The 12,943-nt window shown below is 40.9% G+C and overlaps 1 protein-coding gene across 2 annotated transcripts in view; it reads left to right on the forward strand.

The window, feature by feature from the left end:
* Window positions 1–10,476, forward strand: part of pex14 (peroxisomal biogenesis factor 14) — a 40,826-nt gene extending 30,350 nt beyond the window's left edge. The window contains exons 7-10 of one of the 2 annotated variants that reach the window (XM_058084382.1): window positions 1,667–1,764; window positions 5,825–5,916; window positions 7,411–7,838; window positions 10,233–10,476. In XM_058084382.1, coding sequence (XP_057940365.1) covers window positions 1,667–1,764; window positions 5,825–5,916; window positions 7,411–7,838; window positions 10,233–10,252 — 638 coding nt within the window. In that variant the 3' untranslated portion in view covers window positions 10,253–10,476. The other variant, XM_058084383.1, reaches the window with a different exon arrangement.
* The last annotated feature ends 2,467 nt before the right edge of the window (window positions 10,477–12,943 follow it).

Raw genomic sequence — 12,943 nt, forward strand, 5'->3', positions numbered from 1 at the left:
CGTTAGGGTGCCATATTGGTGACCAGCTGGCCATGAAGACATACAGGCATGGACATATGTACTGTACACTATATTGAGGTATTTACTGAATAATTTACTGAATGGACAATGTGCAGCCTCCACACAGCAGCTGCAAGCCTCACATATCATTGTGTCTCATCAGTCTGTCGCACACACACACTTTACCACACACACACACACACTTACACGTGCATGTGTCAAAGCTACAGCTGCCCTCTGTTTCATGCTTTGCCAAAGTCACTGACTTGATATCTGTGATGACTGGGGATAAGAAGTTATGCGTTTTTGTTGATACAAAGTAGTCAAGGATTGGCTTGGACTGTTGGGCTGCAGTTGTTAAAAAAACTGCAGCAATGGCGGCAACTCAGGAGTTGTTGCATGGCAGGCTGCGGGACTGACCCACTCATCTGGAGAAGTCATTCTGTGGTGTGGTGCCTCTAGAAACCAGTGAGCACACCAAGCCTCAGTAACACCTTTTTTTTTTACCTGTCACATTTTACTTTGATTACTACCCTTGGAGAGATTGGTCACATTGAAGATCACAAACACAGTAACCAACCTTAATGGCCGGGTTGTCGCCAACAGTCATCCAGTCCAAACTCGTATTTTGAAAGATGTCTGCAAAGTATGAAAAGATCAAAGATTTCAGCAGCACCCTACCTACATTAATACTGTACTACCCCACCCATTTAAATACAGGTGGTGCTTCTATGAAAGATCAAATATTTAGTCTGCATCGGCTTTCCACTTCACAAAACCCACTCTGTCTTTTGTATGGACCTGGGTTTACGTGTTTCTTTACATCTCGTCTTGCCGGCTGCAGCTTAGGCTTTATAACTATTCGCCTGACAACCTCAGCAGTGGACCGCCACAATAACTGTTGATGGTAATACTATTAGGCTTGATTTAACACTTTACATGTCCGTGATTTATGTGAATGTTTATTGGTTTTCTGTAATATAATCAGCTAGGGGAAACTTAATGCATTGTTTGGTAATACATGCGTGACTGGAAGCAGGGGGAAACAAACGGTGCCCGGTGTTATTTGAAATCATACACCCGCATCCAACACCAACACTTGAACTAATTCAATCTTCAAAGTCAATGGAAAAAGAGCAATATTTGTTCGGATTAGGAGGGACGTTGTCTGGCAGCCTCCTCTTAAATGAGGGCCTTGTTTTATTTTTTTCTTTGCTGATCGTTTTAGGATTTAAGATGCATTAGAAGGCAGTGTTTGGCTGGATAATGGAGGGTTAGAGACTGTTATTCGATTTAAGTTCAGACACTAGAGATTAATATCTCCATCGTATGTGCAGCCCCTTCCCACCTGCCACCCCCAACTCTTTTCTTTAATTGTAATTCTTGGAGATCGGCTTTGATCAAGTACACAAGTTGATTTATTTATTTTGTAACCCCAAGAATGTACAGTGGTATGAACAGGTTTGGGCACCTATAAACAATGGCCAATCCTATAAACCTCATTTCATTCTCATCTATACCTGTGTTGGTCTGCTATATGATATATTTAACTGACATTTCTCAAGGGGTACATGAGTGTAAGACTTTTGGGAACCACTGTCCTAGAATATTTACTATTTGCTGCATGTACTATCTATACATCTATAAATGCACTTTTTTTCTACAGTTGGCCAGTTGCAGCAAACGCTGACTTCCCTACAGGAGCTTATGAACCAACAGCAGCAGAAGATCCAAGAGCTCTCTCAGGAACTGGCTACAGCCGAGGTAGTCACATCATATAACATTTCCTGTATTTGTTATCACAAATCATCTGTGTTTGCTTTACCTCATCCTTCTACTGATTTTTTTGCATAAACCCCCCTGTAATGCATTGGATGAGATTACCATAACATATGCTCAGGAAGTGTTTGCTGTCTTTTAAAGCACCATCTCAGATCATTCATTTTCTACCCCTTATCCTCACGAGGGTCGCGGGGGGTGCTGGAGCCTATCCCAGCTGTCTTCGGGCGAGAGGCGGGGTACACCCTGGACTGGTCGCCAGCCAATCACAGGGCACATATAGACAAACAACCATTCACACTCACATTCATACCTGTGGCCAATTAACCTAGCATGTTTTTGGAATGGGGGAGGAAACCGGAGTTATCTCAGACCATAATTGAGCTTTCCTGCAGCATAATTCTGTCATATAGTTTTTGTCTTATAAATGAAAGCCTTACAGTAGTGAGACAACTTAACAAAGTGTTAATCCGTACAAAATTGACTGTGTCGTGAAGATATGTTATGATGCTTTTGATGATTGTTGGACAGGCCATAACTTTGGAATTGCAAAAGAGTCCAGTAAAGGTGCCGAGTTGATATCTTCAGATTGATTAGGAGAGGAGTGAAGCGGTTCCTCCAGGCCTGTGTGCACTAAAACTTCCTGTGCTCCCTCGGTCATAACTGCGGCAGATAGACAGTCTTATTGTACACTTTATCATCACAACTAAAGCCATTCAAAATAAGTATGGTTCATCTCATTACGGGGCCATAATGTTAAGCCATACTGTCGTTTGTCTTTGCCTTGATTTTTATAGGCAGTGTTGGTAATCATTTCAGAATTTTAAGTGTTTAGATGAAATGACTGTGTTCTCAAAAAATTATGTGCAGGCATGAAATAATGCCGTCTTTTTTTTTTTTGTCTAACACAGCTCGTAATTTACTTTATGATCTCTGGGCTCTCAAAAGTGTCTTGGAAGAGACAATCTTAGACAATGTTTTATGTCCACAGCTTGTTAAGCACATGGCTAGCATCTGGGTGTCGCAGGGAAACATATGTGGACACATCTGCTTCAGCTCAAATCAAGGAAGAAAGCGCCTCCCTGGGAGAAGATTGATCTAAAGACTCATAGCTCACTTGGTGCCGTTTCAAGTATTCGGCTGCTTAGTCCTACTGTGCTTCAGAAAAACAGCAATTGGTTTTAGAATGAGTTTACCACAAAAAATAACAAATGATGAAATCCCTAGAAAGACATATTTTGCTATACATGAAATACATTTTTGCTCCTTTTCTCATCTGGCAAGTGTCCTTGTACTGTCTTTGGGATTCTCACAGGTGGATTTGTCATATCTAAATTACACATTGCATTAAAAAGATCAACTTAATTTGCTGTGAGCACCTTGTTGGAGAGCGGTAGTGTATAAAAACTATACTTCACATCAAAATACTCATTAAACAAATCATAAACTCTGCTTTATAGTTGCGGTGCAGATCTTAAATTTCCCCCATAAGGCGGCGCAGGCAGTCTTGTTGTCTGTAGCCACGGAGGAAATTTGTAAATTGATTTCAGGTTGGGGTTGTTTGATGAGAAACACATGTCCAGGTTGGTGAGCTACTTCATATTCACCGTTTGTGGTTTCTGGGTTTGCTTCACTACAGCGCTCAAAGTGAACCCGGAAATGTGTCTTTAAGCCAAAAGATTTAGGCTTTTAGTTTCCTCAGCGGCTGAGTAAACATTTCATGTACTTTGGAAACCACTCATTTGTAGAGGATATGTACTGACCCTAAACGGGGAGTGGAAGAATGGCTGTCGTGCACAAACGCACGTTGATACTGTACATTGTGCTTCATGGCAACGGGCTGTTTTTCATCATTCTATCATTTCCATTTTCTCTATAGCAGCAGCCTAAGATTTGCCTCAGGATGATTAATCCCTGATGTTAAACAGACTGCTCTCTTTCTGCCCCATTATCGTTACAAATCTGCCTGTTAACTGTGTTTGCCCTGCTGTCTCAACTCACTGATCGTTCTCTTTATTAGTGGATACAACCTCGAAGATTAGAAACCGCCTTCTTGTGCAAGAAAACTGCCAGTGGGAAAGAGCAGAAATAGAGTGAAATCAATGTTTCCACTCAAAAATCCTCCTTGGGGACGTCTTTTGGAAACAAATTCCATCATAAATATACATGCGTTACTGGAAAACATACAGTCTGCCAGCAGTAACTGTGAATTCATTTGCGATGCTTGTTAAATGCTTGTTAAAGATCTTATCTTGTTGCTAATGGACCAGAGGGGTTTATCTTCTTTTTGCTAGACGGCTTGCTGTCCTGTGGTGCTGCTACAGTGAATATTTCCTAACCACATAATATACGGTATTTCCTTGTTTTTTTTTTCCTTTGAGGTGTTTTTTTTTTTTTTTACAGGAATCTTTATTGCAGTATTTAAATAGTAAAAACACACGATGTGTTGCCTAATTATTAAATGGGCGTCTTATAGGCAAAACATTTTGCTATTATTTAGTAATGTTGGCTTTGCTCGTTTATTGGTTGGATGTTTGCGTGTACATTAAGCCTTTTACTATGTGCTCAGAGAAGCGAATGTAGAATTACATTCTCCAGTGGTAAGGCCACACAGACGCCACAGAGTCCTGTACCTTCTCTCCAGGAATCCACAAGCCATTTTTGCATAATACTGTCTACACATATCAGGCAATTTGTGATTTCATCCAGGACTGCATATATACATATATACAAGTCGTACAGATATACTGCAACTTCCTTGGGCTCCAATGTGGGTTGCAGTACTGAGGTGAGAAAAACTTACCGATAATTCACACACTGATTTCGAGAATCAGCTCATGTCAAGGTGGTGATGGTTGATCACACAGCCACATGGTGTCCTTGGAGATCAAGAATGGCATCTTCACTGAAGATATTGGTAACCTTCAATGTTCATGAATCCCCTTCAGTCATCATTTATATGGATATGAATTTCAAATAGTTTTCTGCATCTCAAATTGTAATTAGTATAGTTTAGTATAAAAAGCTATGCATTTTTGGCATATTGGAATGGATGAAATGGAATGACATTATTTTGTGTGGGAAATCTGATTAGCGTACATTTCGGTTAGAGTCAACCTTGTAGAACGAATTAGTGACGCTAACCAACGTTAAAAATAAAAGTGAGCTTACTGCTTATCTCCACATGTAGGGGAAGAAGAGTAAAGCCGGCAAGGAAAGTAATGTTGCTGAATCACAGTGTGGGTTAAATATTTTGATCAGCAGTTTGTTAAAACATCAGATCGTACACCCTCCTGCGGTGTGTGTGAGATATATCAGCACTTGAGGTTGAGCACTTTCACTCTCTGCGGACATTGATACTCGAGCACTCACCGTGCAGCCAAGCACTTACACGCTAAGTGTGCATACACACTAACATAATGTATCTCAAAGCTGAAATTCAGCACAGGTTCAACATTTGATTAACTTTTGTTTGAATTTAATAAGACACGTATCATAGAGAGTGTTGCTTTCTGGCATTGAGATATCAGATAAGGTATGTTATTATCTATTTAGCAGAAGGTTTCTTTAAATTGGGGATTGATACAAACACGGTCAATGCTGTGCTGTCTGCCGTTGTTTTGTTCAATGGGGTCTACGTACTAGCAGGCTGGGCGTGCCTGAAGGTGGGCCGGTGGTGGGACAGAAGTACAGCTGGAAATAGCTGCAGATTCTGGAAGGACGGTCACAGAAGTATGTTCCGTGAGTGGAGAATGTGTATTTAAAACGAAGACAAGCTACTTTCAAAAATTAACATGCTTGTCATGTTTTTTCACTTGGAAACTGCACATCGTCATCGGGCACCGCCAAACATTCCTTACATTAAAGCCGTAAAATACAACACGGTGAAAATACACTCATCCAGCCCGAGTCGCTCACACAACCACTTTCCTTCTCCTCATCGTGACAGCATTTCATTCATCTTGTATACCTGGCGTGGCACGCACTCATCATCTCTGTACTTGTGTCGTGTCCAGCGGTATAAGTGTGTTTTATGTTCCTGAAGGTGTCATCTGCAACCAGTCGCATCGTGGACAACCAAACAGTTGGAGAGTTGAAAGCTGAGATAGTCTCTTTGAAGGGTTTACTGCTCAGCAGGTAATGAACCCCCTCAACCCACACACACATACACACAAATGTACACATGTATGTGTTTTCTAGCCTGTTTGATTTTGTAAACTTGGCTTGCCACCATCACCAAATGTTCTCTGTTGGATTTTGATCAAGGGTCACACAGGAGACCGTCCAAAAGAAGTGTTATTCCTCTGGAAGACGTCTTTTGTCAGCTGGGTGTTGTGAACTGCAAAATGATGCTTAAAATTGGGATTAGGATTGTATGTCATCATATTAATCACACTTACTATTACTATTTGGACAGTTCAGTCAGCTGCCAGTCATTCATTCATTCATTTCCTTCATTGTCTTCGGGCAAGAGGTGGGGTACACCCTGGCCAGCCAATCACAGGGCACATATAGACAAACAACCATTCCCACCCACATTCATACCTATGGACAATTTGGAGTGGCCAATTAACCTAGCATGTTTTTGGAATGTGGGAGGAAACCGGAGTACCCGGAGAAAACCCACGCATGCACGGGGAGAACATGCAAACTCCACACAGAGATGGCCGAGGGTGGGATTGAACTCGGGTCTCCTAGCTGTGAGGTCTGCGCGCTAACCACTCGAACACCGTGCAGCCCGCTGCTGCCAGTCAATACTTAGCAATTTTATTCAACAATTTAGCTTAATTTTACATCTGCTAGTTTTTTAAACCAACTTGCAGATATAATTTTATCTTGAAAAGACGCCTCACACCATCATCTTTACTTGGCCCTGGTTTATGTTAGTACTGCAAGTTTGTATTTGGGTATGAATTAATAAATGACTTCGAAATGACTTGCACACTTAGACAACCATAAATGTCAAATGTGTTTTTTGGGTATAATCTCACAGGCACTAGAGGTTACTGATTGCACCATTTCTTTTATTTCACAACTTGCCTTAGCTCATTACCATACTGCAGGCATCAGCATCCCAGCAGTCTTTAGTATTTTCCTACTTTTATGGCTAAACAACTCACCTTTTGAACACATCCTGTGAACATAATCAGTACGTGAGAATGAAACCATAACCATAATGTAGCTTGTTGTCGACGAGCTGCTACACACGATCACATTCATTCAGCCCAGCTCGGTCAAATGAGATAGCAGGATTACATATACGTCTCTACAATAAACCCAGAAGAAGACCCGGGATTCTGACGAGGATGAAATAGCCGTACAATGATTCATTCTTACATTTTAATCAGGTCTAATCCCTTTGCCATTTGCCACCCTGGCATAGGACGTCAGCTTCAGTTACAAAATAAAGTCATCCACAAAGTAAAATATGAAGCATTACTCAGTACTTGCCTTTGGGGTTTAAATAGTTTTTTTTGGGGGGGGGAGGGTTACAGGTGCGGTATTAAATTAGCTGTTCCAATTCCATGTATTGCTTACATAGGATTTTTGATGCTAAAATCGTAGTGTTGTCTGTTATTATTCAAATCTGTCCATCCGTTGTGTATAATTATTGTTTATTCTCGATCATAGGAGACAATTTCCTTCCACCCCCTCAGTTCCTAAGATCCCCTCATGGCAGATTCCCCTGAAGGCTCCTTCAGCATCCAGCTCGCAGTCAGCCAACCACAGCAGCAGCGACATCTCTCCTGTCAGTAATGAGTCAACCAACTCCTCCCCCATCAAAGATGGACACCACAGTCCACAGGATGAGCTGGCCGTGACAAACGGTGTCAACGGTGATAACGCAGACCTTGGGACGGCACGACCGTTGGATGTAAAGGACCCGGTCTCCATGGAGGTGGATGGAGAGGAGCAGAAGAAAGAAGAGAATGACTTCAGACAAGAAGAGGAAGAAAAGAACAGTCTAAGCATGCAGACAAGGGGCCGACAAGGCGGAGATGGACAGATCCATGAACAAGAAGACAAGCTAAGACGGCTCGAGGATGCCAGCAATGAAAGTGAGGTGGATTAGACCGCTGTAGAACGTACCGCAACACTCTTCAGGTGTATCACTTCTTGGCTCGTCTGTTGGTCCGTCCTCCACTCACACTCAAGTCTCTTCTTGTCATCTTTACTGTGGCCGCATGTCTGCTGCACGTCTTTACGTCTTGACACAAGCAGCAGTTACTGACGCTCTTTAGACTGGTGATATAAAGTCAGTTGGAAAACTGCTTTTGGTACCCAACGCGGTGCTTTTGGGAAACGGCTGACGGATTATTATTATTATGTTTATTGCCATGTTTGCGTGAATCAACAACTTCACAGAGATTATTAAAAGTAATTCAAGAATAAATTGTCAAGGATCACTTACACACATACACAGTACACGTACTGTTTAGCAGGGTGATAATAAATATAGCAAGTTCTGATCAACCCAAGTCCATTTCACACTTATCACTTGTCTTCCGACGTAAACCCCGCCCATGTCCAGTTAACCTTCCTCTTGTGGTAGCTTTCTGGTATCATCTCTTATGTTAACGGGTCGGTTTTGACCCATGTATTAAATCAGCTATAAAATACACTAAAATCAATAAGTTACCATCAAATTTGCTTCTCATGTCTTGGTTACCTTCTTAGGCTTCCTCATCCATCAAAATATTGGTTTTAATACTTTTGGTGAGGGCATGTAGGCCTTTTTTTGTCACTATACCCCTCGATTTTAATTTCCAAAAATGGTAAAATGAACCTCAAAAGAATCATATTAATAAATTGAAGGTTCTTTTGTTACCTGGCTATTACTGAGGGATATAGAACATCTCTGTTAAATCAATTAGTTTTATTTATTTTCTCATTTTAGTATTTATCACTAAAGAAACATCTATGGTGTTTGGGTCAATTTTGACCTATATATATTAATGTCAAGAAAAGGTAGAAAAAGTTATTGTTTTCAGCAACAGAACTTTAGTATAAACTGAAATCAAAAAGCAGAACAGGTCCAGATCTTGGTTCACTGTACTTCTTGCCAATCTTTCCAGGATCCAAATTGTAAATGTGAAATCAGCCATCAGTCAAATGAGTGAATTCACCTCACATGTCTGGACATTGTTTTTCTGCTGGTATACTGGAAAAGCGGTCAAAAAGCTTACATGATGAGAAGAGGAGCTGGTTGTCATTGTGTTGGCTAATTTTACACTTGTGATTTCAGTCGTGGCTCAAAATATTGCTTTATAGTCATATTATTATAACCGACCCCAACGATACAGCGGTCATAATTTCAACCAGACCATTTTAAAATGTAGTAAAAATTATTTTGGGGGTTTTATTTTGTTGAAATAGAGTTTCCTGACAAAGTCAAAAAGCCTTGATGCAATAAACAAATGTTATGTGATTCTTTTTATGCCTTAAAATGTAAAACGTTGTCGGTGCCGACCCTAACACGAGAGGAGGGTTAAACCATGCCCACGTCCGGTTTATGTCCCGCCCACAGATACGGACCCAGATAATGGTGCACCCGCTCCTCCCAACCAAAGAGCCATTATTGCAGGGAATATCTCGTGGAAATGCGTTGGGGACTCAGGGGTCCGATGCTCATCCTGAAAGTTAGGGTCTGCATCCAGACCAGACAGGCATTAGCTGAGTTTCCCTTTTGATGGCAATCGGAAAGGACAATCCCTGCCAGGGCCAAAGCTTTTAGCCTCTTTTATGTGTCCTTTCCCATTGGTGTCAGTCTGTCAATAATTCACAAAGCCAGCAGGGTGGCATTTGGGTGAAATAAAAGCCCTGAAATTCAAGATTAGAATGTGATGAGTGGCTTTGTTCAACGCCGGTGTCAGAGTGTTCATGCGCTGAAAGGAGAGGGGTAAAGATAAATGTTTTTTCCACCGCTTTCCTCTTTCACTTGGGGCTGAAATGTGCATCATTGAGTGTGTGTGTGTGTGTGTGTGTGTGTGTGTGAGTGTGTGTTTGTGTGCAGGAAAAAAGGCCAGACTTGTGTGTCGTACTGTATCTGCATCTCCTGCAGAGCAGCTGATTTGGTTTGTGAAGTATGTTAATAATCAAATGATCAACAAATAACAGATGTATTAGTTCATGCCGCTTGAAATGTCAAGCAGGCTAAAAGCGCTAATCCAATTCAGAAAACCCAGTTTGTTGTTATTTTCCATAACAAGGCTTCCAGCCCAAATAAGGTGGAGCCCCCCCATGGTGACTAATCTTCACTGAAACTGTGCCGATATTTGTAATTAAAACATGCAGGTAGACGCTGAGGACTGCCACAGATGGAAGTTGCAGAACTTGTCACTTGTGTTTGTGTTTGTGTGGGGGATGCAGGAAGCTTATAAAAATGTCCCGTGATTGAAAAGGAAAGTCTTGAATGCGTAGTTGTCCTATTGAATTAGTCACCATGTCTGCAGGTCTCAAGCACCGTCCCTGAGTGAGAAGACTGGATGGATCTGGGCCCTCGTGCCAAGTTCATTGGTCAACTGCAGAGCCTTCATGCAAGGTACTGCAGCAAATTACTAGATGTTTGATCACAATGTGTAAATCATGCTTCTTAGCAACTGTAAAAGCTTAATTGTTCCATTCTATGACCTATTCATATTTTTGTAAAACGTTGAAGGTTATATAATTATAATAAAAATTGCTTTTCAAAGAGAATCTGTTTTATTTCACGTAGAAGCTACAAACTATTAGCTATCCCTCTGTTTGCTACGTGAGGCAATAAGGCAGGAACAGTATAAACAATGCAGGACGTGCTGCTGCATTTTGCAGCAATTGGAAAGAAAAAAGTACTATTTTGGGGGAGACCAACAAGCAGTGCAATACAGTAATCTTAGCAACTAGCGATGAAAGCATCCATTACTGTGTCCATGTTGGCCCGAGTGAGAATAGGGCGGATTCTGGCTATATTTTAGGATGATAAAAAACAATTGTTATGTTTTCATGGTAATTGTTTTATTTCATTTGAACATGCATCAGATTCCAATTGAGTGCATCCCATAATCAGTTCCCAGTTCCACATGTCCAAAAGGAGTAGGAAGAAGCAAAGCTTATTAAATCCTACCCCTCCATCTGGTACTTTTACAATCAGCAACTATTACATTTGTTCACTTCCTGCTTTCCATAATACAGTTTAAGGTTTTTTTGTTTTTTTTTAATAATGTACCTCGTACCGAATTACAAGGTGATATGACCATCCAATGACATAATGGGTACCATAGTAAGTGTCAATATAGTGATATATATAGCACATCATGACTGGTTCAAGACTCTTCATCCTTGTATTTAGCAAACATCAACTGCTTGTATTGTTTCTTGAATTGGCTCATCGTTGTGCATTGTTTGAGGTCCTTACTCAATCCATTCCATAGTTTGATTCCACATACTGAAATGCTATGGCTTTTTAACGTAGTCCTAGCATAGAAGTGTTTCAAATGTACTTCTTCCTTGAGATCATATTTCTCCTCTCTTGTAGAGAAGTATTGGATGACATTTTTAGGTAATTGGTTGTTTTTAGCCTTATGCATTATTTTAGCTGTACTATATCAGCAAGTATTTGTCATTTTAGAAATAAGGAGTTAGTATGTCCTTAGTATGGTAGTATGTAGTATGAGTTAGTATGTTTTTAATATTTGGAATAAAGCCCAGAGTTAAAAAAAACAAAAACAAAAAAAACAATTTTAAGGACAATACCTGTAATTTAGATTGAGTTGAAAAGTGATAGAGAGACCTATCAGATGGAGCATTGTATAACCACAATCAACACAAGGCCTTTACAAGACACAAAGGAATACCTTCACTAGAATAAAATGGTCGTTCTGAAATGGAACTAAATCAGAGTGAACTGGGGGGGTACAAGAATTAGCCTCACAATCTGATTGGATGTCTTTGTTTGTTTGTGTGCTCTTTTAACAGGTAAGCTATATTCCTAATCCACCTGACCTCACATCTTTTTTACATGTCAATGTCATCTGTCATTTCAATCCACCAGGTTGAATGACTCTCTGACATTTCAGCCCCCCCCCCGCAGTGTACATTTTGAATATTACCATGCAGCATCCAAGTATGAATTTAATTTCTCAAGGTCTCGATGATCAATAGAGTTCCACATATCGATGAGGTGTATAAACTTCCTTGTGGTTCAATACTGCATCCCTTTGTAATCCATTAACCTCTCCCTGGAGTTGAAGCCTACCTTTAGATTTATGGGGAGGGACTGTAATAAATCCACTTGTACATCATTTAGCGTCTTCAGGGATTTGGATATTCTAGTCCAGAAAGCAGCTTCCATCTACCTAATAACACCCCCTTTGCATACTATTTACTCAGTGTAAATACACTTGAAGTTGTGTTTTTTAGCCATGTTGCCTCTCATTGGGGATAGATTGCTCGCTCAAAGCAGCACCTTGGTTTTGAAATCATTTGACTCCCCGGCTGGGAGCCTTAACCTCATCAATCATGCTGCTAAACGGAGAGCACTCAATAGGATAGTGTATTGACGTGCTGTGAACTCCATTGTTCACTGGAACTGAGCACTCAGCAGGTTAGAGGGCCGAGTATCTCCTTGGATCGATGCACGCCATGTTAGCTCAAAGCAAACGCTCTCATGGCTACCATGTTTACTCATCATCAACTCTTTTTGACTTACTATATTTGTCTCAGATACGTGTGGGCGTATCTGGAACCATCGGGTCCTGCCGGGGATGGTCTAGGGTCTAGACCGGCCCACGATGATCTCCACATATTAACACACAAACCCTTAATAACACCTCTACACAACACCCCCTTGTATTCTCCCCCATTCCAAAAACATGCTAGGTTAATTGGCCACTCCAAATTGTCCATAGGTATGAATGTGAGTGTGAATGGTTGTTTGTCTATATGTGCCCTGTGATTGGCTGGCCACCAGTTCAGGGAGTACCCCGCCTCTCGCCCGAAGACAGCTGGGATAGGCTCCAGCACCCCCTTGCAACCCTCGTGAGGATAAGCGGTAGAAAATGAATGAATGAATATTTTAATATTTTTTGATGACCAATACTGACCAGTGACTAAATGGTATTCACTTATTGGACCATATATTTGTTGCATTTTATTGCTTGTGTTGTTCCACATTATTTTGTTAGCA

This window comes from Doryrhamphus excisus, chromosome 10, assembly GCF_030265055.1.
Source record: "Doryrhamphus excisus isolate RoL2022-K1 chromosome 10, RoL_Dexc_1.0, whole genome shotgun sequence".
Lineage (NCBI taxonomy): Eukaryota > Metazoa > Chordata > Actinopteri > Syngnathiformes > Syngnathidae > Doryrhamphus > Doryrhamphus excisus.